This window comes from Brachycentrus maculatus, unplaced genomic scaffold (genome assembly GCF_059751285.1).
Source record: "Brachycentrus maculatus isolate JH-2025_06_01 unplaced genomic scaffold, ASM5975128v1 h1tg000244l, whole genome shotgun sequence".
NCBI lineage: Eukaryota > Metazoa > Arthropoda > Insecta > Trichoptera > Brachycentridae > Brachycentrus > Brachycentrus maculatus.
The window spans coordinates 1,449,066-1,462,500 of NW_028280995.1; the positions used below are offsets into that span (position 1 = coordinate 1,449,066).

The window sequence follows — 13,435 nt, forward strand, 5'->3', positions numbered from 1 at the left end:
ACAAAAACATCTATGGAGAGCCTAAGTAGGGACTCAGAATTAAAAATATTAAAATCGCAATTATTTCAGGTTGGCAATCTGTATTTTGACAGATGCGACACGGTGTGTTTGTCTTCGGCGGTTGTTGTCAACTATAACGCAATATTGTTCGGTTTGACAACGTTGATTTCTATAATATTGAATTTACAATGGATACGGATAAAATAAATATTGTTGTAAAGTGGAGTGGCAAAGAGTATGAAATCAAAGATTTGACCGCTAATGACACTGTGAAAAAATTGAAGGAATTAATCGAAGTACAGACAGGAGTTCGGTGTGCACGACAAAAATTACTAAATATCAAATATAAAGGTAAGAAGGCTGATTTTGAACGAATAACAACTTGGATTATGTTAAGATTATGACACGCTCATAATTGGCAACATTTTCAAGCTATTATTATGAATAACCTATATTATAAGCAACGACTAAGTACCTACCAAATACCGGTATTGTAGTTATACGGAAATAGAGGTTATGTACATAATATTATCCAATTTATGTGTAACTGTACCTGCAGAATACCATTAGGTTATTGGAAGGACAGTTAGAAATAAATACGTCAAATTACGCATTTTTGTATCACTGTAGTTGCGTTTTAAAATTTTAAATCAATTTTAGACATGCATGCTTTGGACTGATCATTTGAAGGTTATACACTTTTCATATCACTGTATGTTGCAATAGTCTTCTCTTCTTCTTCTTCTTGGTGTAGACCTTGTGACCTGTTTTTAATAGGGATTAGCCTCTTGCGATATCGATTTCCAGCTGCTAATCCATCCCTTTGGTGGTCTGCCTGGAAGTCGTCTACCTTGGGGTTACCCGTGCAATGCAACGTGGTGGAGTCTAGATGGTTCCATTATCCTCACATGCATGTACCATTGTCTTCTTCGTTGTCTTCCAACTAACGACATCTTCGATCTCGCATATTTCTCTTATCCTGGTGTTCCTTATTCTATCTAGTAGACTCTTGCCTGATATGCTCCTTAGAGTCTTCATTTCTGACACTCTTAGCGCATTTTTTTGTTACTACGGTGTCTGCTCTGCATTCAATCTCATATGTCACAATGGATCACACACAGGTTTTGTATATTTTAATTTTGTAAATAGTAATTATGTGTATTGATTTCAGGTAAATCAGCAGAAGACAGTTGTACTCTTGCCGAAATAAACTTAAAACCAAATTTCAAAATAATGATGATGGGGTCCCTGGAAGAAGCTATACAAGATGCGTGCAGCCAACCTACTGGTTCCGAAGATGTTATTAATGATCTAGACATTGAAGATGAAGAAATAGCCATTGAAAGTTCTAATGTAAAAACCTTAATTTATTATTATCCTTATTATGTCCATCTCCATAGTGTAGCAGTGGCGTGCACAGAGTTTTTAATCAGAGTAAACAGTAGGGTTGGGTAAGAATAAGGCACAGTAGGCACTGGTCAAGTTTCTATATTGTTCGCGAGTAATCCAGGGTAGGCACTGCTTTTCTGCCTATATAGAATGCACACCTCTGCTGGTTAGCACATTTGTTTACCATGCTGGAAGTCCTGGGCTCGATTCCTAGGAGTGGTGAAAGTAAATATAAGTGTCTTTTTCACTCTAATATTAATCTAATCCTAGATACGAGACATTGGTAAAATTTACAATGGACGTCCAATCTGTGAGAAGCACCGAGGCAACACATGTAAAGAAAGAAGAAGCATCTTAATTTTTTACCGATGTTTCAGGTTTATTTATATCTTAATATTTACTTTAAGTTCTCAAATAACATTTTGCACTTATTTTTATTATTTTTTATTTTTATTAAAAAAATATATATATTTTTATTTTTTACACAAATATTTAGTCAACCGGGTACATCGGGGTCAATTTGGTCACCTCGTGCGTGTGTGCGTTATTGAAACGGGAAGCCAGAAAAGGATTTTTAAAGAATTCTTACTTACAGATCGTTTATTTATATAAGCTCGTACATTACAATTACTATTGATACTTAATATTAATACTTAATCTAATGAATTTATGAAATATGAAAGTACAAATGTGAAGCTAGATAAACACGTCCGTTAGGACCAAGCAGTGCAGGCGAATCTCGGCCTCTTCTCTTTGGTTGGCCGCGATCGTTGATTTCGTTCGGGAATCTCCGTAGCGAATTCGTATTTTTCAGCGGTGCCAATTTGGCGGTGTAGCTAGACGCCTACAAATATTTCATTTTCATACTATTTCTGTGAGCCTAAGCGGTTCATTATTAGAAATAGGTATCAAATTGTGGTAGAGTGGGTTCGAACCGAGAAACTCTAACTTAAGAGTCTGTGACACTAACCACAGGGCCACGACCCGACACAAAATGTTTTAAATATGTTTAGTAAATGTTTTTGGGAAAATGTGAGTTTCTCTTATCGTCGTATACTTTACAATTGTTCTGTTTTAAGGTACATTGAAACAAACAATTTATTTTATCTAATTTTGTATTGTAATGATGGTTTTATGAATTTTCAGATATACCTTCAAAAAATTGAAAAAAGAATCAAGGAATATAAAATCAATATGTTGAATGAACCAAGATCAGGCAAAAAACTTCTAGTGTTAGATATAGATTACACATTATTTGATCACCGTTCCGCTGCTGAAACTGGTAAGGGTAATTTATTACTTACTTATTTTTTTACTTATAACCCTTATCCGCACCCAATGGTGCATAAGGCACCGCATCGATTTGACGCAGTGTTATCCTGATCATTACTTACATGAAGGCAAGGTGATCACTCTTGCGCTCCAGGAACCAGTCCAAATCACTAATATTTATTTTCACCCCCCTGGGAATCGAACCCGGGACCTCCAGCACGGTAGCTAAACACACTGACCATTACACCACGGAAGTGGACATACATTACTTACTTACGCGCAATATTAAATAATAATAATAATAAAAATACTAATAATAAATCTTTATTCCACCTTGACTAAGTGTGGGTGCAATACTTAGTCAGCCATATATGTTTTACAACATTTTTTTTATAAAATGAAATAATTTTTAAAAAAATATTAGTCATGGCTGACCTATCCTTTGTGATAGATATTTTCGAATTTTTATTTTAAAATTAAAATATTTTAGATTAAATATTAACATTTTAAGCATATTGCTCACTCCTTTCAAGAACGTCATAAATAAAAAAACTTGATTTTTCAGGAGAATGTTTTTAAAGTTTAAAAATATAATACAATGTTTTAAAAATTAATATCAAGCCACTTATTGAACTTTTTACTGTGCAACAGATCTTTTTAGGTAAAACCTGAAGGTTTTTTCTCCATTTGAAAAATATTTTGTAAATTAAAAAATAATAATTTTCATCAAAATGCAAAAACAAGACTTTCTGCCCTGTAGCGGGTAAATATTAAGTTAAAAATATGCCTCTTTTGCTGGGATATAGTACATTTTCTGGGCATTCCAAAAACATGCACAACTGAAAATTTACGATTACGAAAGAAGTGAGCGATATGCCACGCACATAATCAATAAATATTATCATTATATTTGAAATAATCACTACGCCCCAAACGTGGGGCCACATGCTATCTAACCTGGTATTTTATGGCCACATATGGTTTGGTACCATAGGGTACACACGGAGAGATTAATAATGATTGCTGCTATGTGGCGTGAGCAGAGAAGGTTCTCTTTATAATTTGGTTACCCTGTTGTTAGTATGTTATGCTTTTATATTTCAGGTTATGAGCTGATGCGTCCGTTTCTCCATGAATTTTTGACTTCTGCTTACAAAGATTATGATATTGTCATCTGGTCTGCAACCGGGATGAAATGGATTGAGGAGAAAATGAAATTACTCGGTATATCCACACACGAAGATTATAAAATTATATTTTACTTAGATCACCTTGCAATGATAACAGTTCACACTCCTAAATATGGGATAATTGATGTAAGTTTTAAATCATCTTTGAATTATTTCTTCAATAAAATACGTAACATTTATCCGATATAATTGCTTGGGATCTTCAGTTATTTCATCTTACCATATTACTATAGCTTTACTGACAGTTAGTTTAAATATAATAAATTAACACTTGTGACAGTTGACATAAACACTATTATCTGATATTTATCGGCTAAACTAGTATCGCTGGTTCAATTCCTGCCAATTGCGAAATTAATTTCATAAATATTTATTTTCAATTGGCGTGAGTGTTTGTGATGTATATTTTCATACTTACTTTCCCTGTCCTTACTATTCTACCCTCAAACAAGCCTTTAAAATTTAGGCTTTGCAGGTTACTGCTTTAAAATATAATAAAATGTAATAAAATGAATGAAATCCTAACTTTTATTTATCGTATCATAAAATTATTTTAATTTTAATATCATTATTTGCCCACTGGTTGGTTTTGGTTATTCAGATGATCCACCAATGTACATACCCAGTGTATAAGAAGTGATATAAATTTATAATTTGTTATTTTTAGGTGAAACCTTTAGGCGTCATCTGGGGAAAATTTAGCCAGTACAGCTCAAAAAACACGATAATGTTTGATGACATAAGGCGCAACTTTATAATGAACCCCAAAACAGGTTTAAAGATCAGGGCATTCAGACAAGCGCATCTCAATAGAGATAAAGACAGAGAACTCCTTAACTTGGCCACCTATTTAAGAGACATCGCCCGCCATTGTGACGATTTTGATGAGCTCAACCATAAAAAATGGGAGAAGTATCTCCCTCCGTGCACAGACTCTGACAGAAGGTACGGCGCCAGTAAGAGAAAGGCTGACGATGATGAAGACGATTCTCAATAATCTACGCAATTATTTTCTGCGGATACAGAACGTATTCTTGTTCCATCTGTATCTGTCATCCCTATAAGTTATACATGTTTTTCTAATATAAATTATAACAAAATAAATATTTACATTTATTATCATCTGTTTTATTTCTATTATACCAATGGATATCACTAATAAGTTTTTAAAAATATGATGCTTAAAAATTCTAATATCCTTGGACCTTTGGTGGATTCAACATGTATACCGAGTAAGGTATGTATATATAGTTATATTTCTCTTACTGTGAACGCTTGATTGAAAAAAAAAAACAATCGCGTATCAGATTTCATTAATATACTACTGAACAAAAACATTTTTTAAAAAGTTATTGATGTTTAACAGTATAAAGATCTTCAAATGTAAAAATAATGGCATTTTAATAACATAAGATTAATGAAATTTCATTAATGATTTTTTTTTTGTATAATACATATATTTGGATCTAATTTTATGAATATAAGATTAATAAGAAAGGATAGTACAAGAAATATGTATGATAATACTGAGTTCTCCTTGACTATACAATTTGGGTACGTATAAGAGCCAAAACAAGAAGACAATCCGAGTTTACAGGGAAAAAATGTATGTGAAGAGTTTTTGTTTAAGTAAGTATTGTAGTATAATATCGCAAGGTAATTACTACAATTAGGTATGTTTTAAATGAGCTTAGTTGGAAAATTTTAATATAAAATTATAAGCGGCAAGATACATAAGTTATTGTATTTTTACGACATTAAAATAACAAAAGTTCATGATGATTTTAATGCGTTATGATATATGTTTGACGCAGAAAATACAGCTTGGATCTTGGCAAAAACATGGATATCAAATTTACGCTTATACAGACCGGAAAATATAGCTTCGATGTTGGCAAAACATGGGTTTCAAATTTATTTAGTCGTAGTCGTAGTAGCTATATTCGAGAAATAAATACCTAAATGAATCATGCGTAGAACATTTTAGAAATCAAAAGAGAGCAGAAAGAACACAAATGTAAATGTATGAGTTTATGTATTGTGTACTTTCTAATAGCCATGCATTCTTTTTGGCATCTTCCCAGCTGATTTATTTTTACAATTATTTTGCTTGTGGGATTAATCGCAGACACAATTGAAAACATTGTATTAATAAGACAATTATTTTTTTATTACGAGAATGTTAACTATTTTATCGTTTTTGCAGATCATTATTTTGATTCACACCACACTAAAAAAAGTAAAAAACATATTTTTTTGCATAAATGCTTACCAAGATAATGAATTTCCTAGTAAATCGAAGGATGTTGAAAAAATATACAAAAGATACAATAATTTCACTCAACGCCACTTGAAAAACAAACTGAAATCTAAATAATAATTATTATCACCAATTTTCCTAACCCAAGGCAGCGTAGGGCATTGCATTGTATCAATGCAGTGCTATCTTGATTGTTAGTTATGTGGAGGCAAGATGACCAGAAAAAAAATAGTGTACAGGAAAACATCATCCTGCTGGAATAAAAAAATTGAGTTATCCTGTACACTAATTGACCTTTAAAATGATTAACAAATGCACTTATCACTAAATTATGGTGGCGAATGAATTATAGAAAATTTCAGTAATACTTTATATGCTAGATCAAATGTTTTAGCATCGTAAAACGTGGGTTTTAAAATTATACTAATTTTAAAACTATTTACTTTAATTTTAAAACTCATTTTAGTCACACAAAACGTCCAGGGATCTCGATATATCAAGAATCTTATTTAAATAGTTTTTTTTTTCAATTCAGTTTAATTGTTTACAGTTTTACTGATTTGATATAAACTCCTTGTGAGTAGGCAATCCGATACAAGTAGGAGTTGACGTGTTCGCTGCGCAATGTTCAATAAAAGCAATATTTAGGAATTTTTAAAATCATATATTCATATGGTGTACGAAGTGCGTGGAAGTTTTTGGTATCGTAAGGGAAGGGTAATTAATTATAACTAACTATGAGAATTAAAATGTTTTAGAATTAGTACATAAACCCTGAGGATGACAAGGTTCTTGTCGAAACAGGCGGGAAAAGCCGTAACTAACTAACCATCACACCGGCGGGGAAGCGGCGTAATGGTTAGTTAGTCAGTAGTTAGTTTAAATACTTTTAGAACTTCGGGACGCGACCTGACTTGGGAGGATGCAAGTGACCTGGCGGCCAACAGAAGGACCTGGAGACAGTTTGTGGACTCCATATGCTACACATAGGGAGCTGATATGGTTTAATATATATTATATACATACATATATTTATATATATATATATATATATATATATATATATATATATATATATATATATATATATATATATATATATATATATATATATATATATATATATATATATATATATATATGTATATATATATATATATATATATAAATATATATATATATATATATATATATATATATATATATATATATATATATATATATATATATATATATATGTATATATATATATATATATATATATATATATATATATATATATATATATATATATATATATATATATATATATATATATATATATATATATATATATATATATATATATATATATATGTATATATATATATATATTTACATATATATATATATATATATATATATATAAATATATATATATATATATATATATATATATATATATATATATATATATATATATATATATATATATATATTTATATTTATTTACATATATATATATATATATATATATATAAATATATATATATATATATATATATATATATATATATATATATATATATATATATATATATATATATATATATATATATATATATATATATATATATATTTATATTTATATATATATATATATGTAAATATATATATATATATATATATATATATATATATATATATATATATATATATATATATATATATATATATATATATATATATATATATATATATATATATATATATATATATATATATATATATATATATATATATATATATATATATATATATATATATATATATATATATATATATATATATATATATATATATATATATATATATATATATATATATATATATATATATATATATATATATATATATATATATATATATATATATATATATATATATATATATATATATATATATATATATATATATATATATATATATATATATATATATATATATATATATATATATATATATATATATATATATATATATATATATATATATATATATATATATATATATATATATATATATATATATATATATATATATATATATATATATATATATATATATATATATATATATATATATATATATATATATATATATATATATATATATATATATATATATATATATATATATATATATATATATATATATATATATATATATATATATATATATATATATATATATATATATATATATATATATATATATATATATATATATATATATATATATATATATATATATATATATATATATATATATATATATATATATATATATATACATACATAATAATGTAACTGCTTATTCGAGGGTTCATCTGTTTTTTCTCTGTTGATAATTACCGTCGAGATGAGCAGTTTAGTAAAGTTGCAAAAATACGTCGTCATTAAAGGATTCTATTTTTATTTCGGGGACACGACAGCGCACTGCTCGGAATTTCTTTAACACGAATCTTTTAATAAACAGAAAAACTAAGATCTCGCGGATGCTAACGTATTGTGAAAAATGCGAAAATCACTGTCAGAGTCGAATAACCGACAGAGCCGACATAACGGCTTGTTATGAATAATCGAGAGTTTATTTTTATTTGATTCGGTCAATTCTTGATATCACTTTGATATCTCAACAAAGATGAAGAAGAATATGGAAGTCTGGGTGTTAACAGGGTTCATTACCTGTGATAGGCTGATGATAACTCTACACATGTCGCTCACTCCTTTCAAGAACGTCTTAAATAAAAAATCTTCAATTTTCAGTTGTGCATGTTTTCTGATTGCCCATAAAAAGTACTATATCCCAGCAAAAGAGGCATATTTTTAACTTAATATTTACCCGTTTATAAAAGGTATCGTTTAATTTTTTTTTTTAAATATACCTACTAAATATTTTTCAAATGGAGAAAAAACCTTTTGGTTTTACGTAAAAAGATATGTTGCACAGTAAAAAGTTTAATAAGTGTCTTGATATTTATTTTCATTACATTTTATTATATTATTAAACATTATAAACGATCTCCTGAAAAATCAAGTTTTTTTATATAAGACGTTGAAAGAAGTGAGCGAGTTGTTATTTTATTCAATATATTTATTTCGAAGAAAAACTAATTTTTTGCAATACAAAAACGGTGTTTAAAGTGAAAATCAATTACGTCCTGTTGCCTGGGCTTAGAGAATATTTAGTTGCGATTTATCGTATATTGGTCCATAAGGGAAGATAGCTACCGGAAATGCGCATTTGAATGGCAAATTTTGTAAAAGAAGCGATCTCCAATTGCACTATACTTCGCGGCGCGAGTTGATTCGTCCGAAAGACAAACGATTTATATTTGGCACTCTCGCTGATTGCGTCGAAACTATTTCAAACATAATCGAGCCAATGCCCATTCGTCGCATCTAAATTAGACCGAGTTCAGCCAACACTCCGTCGATATGTGTGTATCGGCGTTTAAAATTAACCGCTCTAGTCAGCGCGGTCACGTGACGCCGGCACAACAACGAGCAAAGATTATTTATTTATTTAATTTAAAGGAGAGCGAGTGCTGGGAACAAAGTGAATGGTGCACTGAAATCAGTTATGGCAAATAAAAACCTATCAGCGGAAGCTAAACTGGCAGTGCATCACGGAGTTCTGGTTCCAACTCTAATGGATGGAAGTAAACATGGAGTTGGCAAAAGAAGGATGAAAGTAGACTGAATGCAGTCGAAATGCGATCTCTCAGAAGAATGTGCGACAAAACGATGTATGATAGATGTGCGAATAGTGAAATAAGGAAGGAATGCAAAGCTGAGATAAGCATTATCGATAAAATTAAGAAAGGTGTAATGAGATGGTTTGGACATGTAGAACGAATGAGTGAGGAAAGAACGGTAAAACAAATTTATGAGGCGAATGTAAGTGGAAAAAAGAGCAGAGGAAGACCGAGAAAAACATGGCACGATCAGGTATGCCAAATACTTAAAAGTGGTCAGGTAAGGAGTCGTAACAATCGGCGGGTATGTATGAGGAGATGCATGAACGTGGAAGAGGCAAAGAATGTTTGCAAAGACAGAGTGGTGTGGCGTTCTATTCTCTCTGTCTACCCCTGCGGGGAAGCGGCGTGATGGTTAGTTAGTTAGTTAGTTACAATACTTCTTCTTCCTCTGCTTGGTGTAGGCCTTGGGTCCTGTTTTTAAGACGGATTAGCCTCCTGCGATGTCGATTTCCAGCTTGGCTGTCCAAACTTAAAAGACAGTAACGGACATTTTATTTTAAAACTTTTAATTGCATTTTTGGACTAAGTAGATTATAATTTTCTCAATACTATTAATATTTAAAGCATTTTTTTGTGGTTAGTCATTTTTACTTATTTATTTTTTTACAAAAATGTTGATAATATTAGTATATAACCACTTAAAAAAAATAAAAAATTAATAAATAAATTATTTTAATATAACCACTAACTGAGATTTTTATTGTCTACCGGTTTCGAGTCGTACCCGTCTCTTCGTCAGGACAATCACTACCAAAGCATGCAAACAATACCACCCTTCACCACCATAGCACCATTTACACACTCAAAACTAAAATCTAACATATGCTGCATAGATTTGAATTAGTCCAAAAATGCAAAAAAAACGTCTTTCAAAAAAAGTCCCTTGCTGTGTTTTAAGTTTGGACACATGGATTGACAGCTGCTGTCAATCCACCTCTTTGATGAGCTGCCCGGGAGCCGACTACCTTGGGGTTGGCCGTGCAGTGTAATGTGGGGGAGTCTGGATGGTTTCATTCTCCTCACATGCGCATACCATTGCCTCTTTCGTTGCCTCCCCCACCTGACGACATCTTTGATCTCTCATATTTCCCTACATATTTTACATGTTTAATTTTTGTATGAACGTCTTACTAGGCAGAACCCGTGACGAGACGTTCATTAACATTGTTTCTTATTATTTTCTATCTTTTCTACCTGTCCTTATACGTATGTCCTGTATGTATGTGTGTATGTATGTATATGTGTATGTGTGTGTATGTAATAACTTATGCTTTATATGCTTTTTTTATATAATATATGATAACAATTGTTATGTACATATAAGAAAATGAATAAATAAATGATTAAATGAGTAAATAAGTAAATTAAAAAATATATTTTTTGAAATAACAAATATTACAACAAAATAATATTAAAATATATAATAAAGTTAACAAAATAAATACAGTTTAGTACAGTGAGAAATTGACAAGTTTGCAACAGTAAAACTTAATATGATTAGCTGACTTTCTTTAGTAGGTAGGGCGACCAACTTTATTATGATTTTTTTTTCAACCATTATATGATCGATGCAAGATAAATGGATGACGGTTTGAAGAAGATCTTGTATCAAGATAAATTATATGATAATAATAATAATTATCTTATTTTTTTAAATAAAAAAATGTATTCACACAAATAATGCAATTTAATTGGGGTGCGGATAAGGGTTTGATTAACCCCTTATAACGTTCCCTCCGATTTCGCGGTACCTATCTAAGATAAATGGATGACGGTTTGAAGAAGATCTTATATAAAGATAAATTATATGATAATAATAATAATTACCTATCTTATTTTTTTAAATAAAAAAAATGTATTCACACAAATAATGCAATTCAATTGGGGTGCGGATAAGGGTTTGATTAACCCCTTTTAACGTTCCCTCCGATTTCGCGGTACCTACCTAAGATAAATGGATGACGGTTTGAAGAAGATCTTATATCAAGATAAATTATATGATAATAATAATAATAATCTTATTTTTTTAAATAAAAAAAATGTATTCACACAAATAATGCAATTTAATTGGGGTGCGGATAAGGGTTTGATTAACCCCTTTTAACGTTCCCTCCGATTTCGCGGTACCTACCTAAGATAAATGGATGACGGTTTGAAGAAGATCTTATATCAAGATAAATTATATGATAATAATAATAATTATCTTATTTTTTTTAAATAAAAAAATGTATTCACACAAATAATGCAATTCAATTGGGGTGCGGATAAGGGTTTGATAAACCCCTTATGACGTTCCCTCCGATTTCGCAGTACCTACCTCAACTTTATAGGAGGGTTTACTGTACAGTCGTTATATGCTAGTACAACGATCAGCGCGGGAGAACGGAGGACCAAGGAGCGGAACAATGGCGGCGTGGGAGCTATTTCCATGTTGTTGCCAAACACGGGACCCGCGCGGATCGGCCGCCGGCGGTCCCGCCTCAGTACGGAACGACGTCTCGCGCTTTTCGCTACAAATCATTTCAATTTTCCCGCCGTCACGAATGATATACTCGGCGCTTTTCAACAAGTTCGAAGTACGTGCTTTCTAATTCTATTGTAATTTCGGCACGTGCGATTGCAGAATGTTCAATTAACCAGTGATTCGGCGGCTAGCATGTGTGTGTGTTGGTGCTTTCATCTGTCCAAGCCGAAAGTAAGGCTTTGCTTATTTTCATATTAATAGCACTTAGTTATTTAGTGTATATATTACTTGTAGTGTACATATGTAGAATGCACAATCATGGCTCTATTGCTGCTTATTTTACACTCGTGCACTGTGAATATGTTCACTTATAAAAACCGATTTAAATCAACAAAGGGATTTAAATTTATATGAAATAATTTGATAAATAATACAAAAAAGCCATCAAAAATCTTAAAATAAAACAACAATACAATCAGCATAAAAATACTAATATAGAAAAGGTATATGGTGTAATATTACATACCGCTCACTCCTTTCAACGACGTTATAAATAAAAAAAACTTGATTTTTCAGGAGATCGTTTTTAAAGTTTAAGAATATAATAAAGTGTATTAAAAATAAATATCAAGCCATTTATTGAACTTTTTACTGTGCAACAGATCTTTTCAGGTAAAACCTGAATGTTTGTTCTACATTTGAAAAATATTTAGTATATTTAAAAAAATAATTAAACAATACCTTTTCTTCAAAATGCAAAAATAACACTTTCTGCCCTGTAGCGGGTAAATATTAAGTTTAAAATATACCGCTTTTGCTGGGATATAGTACATTTTCTGGGCATTCCGAAAATATACACAACTAAAAATTGACGATATTTGATATATGACGGTGTTAAAAGGAGTGAGCGATACGTGAAGTGAAGTGCTAGAGACTTGACTCTTCAAATGATGTTTATTTAAAGTTTTTAAAAGTATTACTGTATACCTATTTTGAATAAATCATACACAAAACATGTAATAACGGTTAACAAAATAATACCAATAGTATTAAATTAT

General features: G+C 30.0%; 2 protein-coding genes across 5 annotated transcripts in view; both read left to right on the top strand.

Moving 5' to 3' along the window:
• The first annotated feature begins 80 nt into the window (after nucleotides 1-80).
• Nucleotides 81-4,970, top strand: Ublcp1 (Ubiquitin-like domain-containing C-terminal domain phosphatase 1). Its single transcript, XM_088265219.1, has 5 exons — nucleotides 81-351; nucleotides 1,172-1,353; nucleotides 2,536-2,671; nucleotides 3,766-3,977; nucleotides 4,519-4,970. Exons 1-5 carry the CDS (start codon nucleotides 189-191, stop codon nucleotides 4,846-4,848), a joined length of 1,023 nt encoding a protein of 340 aa, XP_088121345.1. The 5' UTR covers nucleotides 81-188; the 3' UTR covers nucleotides 4,849-4,970.
• Nucleotides 4,971-12,278: 7,308 nt separating this feature from the next.
• The window catches only part of Eip63F-1 (Ecdysone-induced protein 63F 1), a 127,536-nt gene continuing 126,379 nt past the window's right edge, over nucleotides 12,279-13,435 (top strand). For 2 of the 4 annotated variants that reach the window (XM_088265216.1, XM_088265217.1), the window contains exon 1: nucleotides 12,396-12,608. In XM_088265216.1, coding sequence (XP_088121342.1) covers nucleotides 12,570-12,608 — 39 coding nt within the window. In that variant the 5' untranslated portion in view covers nucleotides 12,396-12,569. Of the gene's footprint in view, nucleotides 12,609-13,435 lie in introns of all 4 variants that reach the window. The other 2 variants (XM_088265215.1, XM_088265214.1) reach the window with 2 other exon arrangements.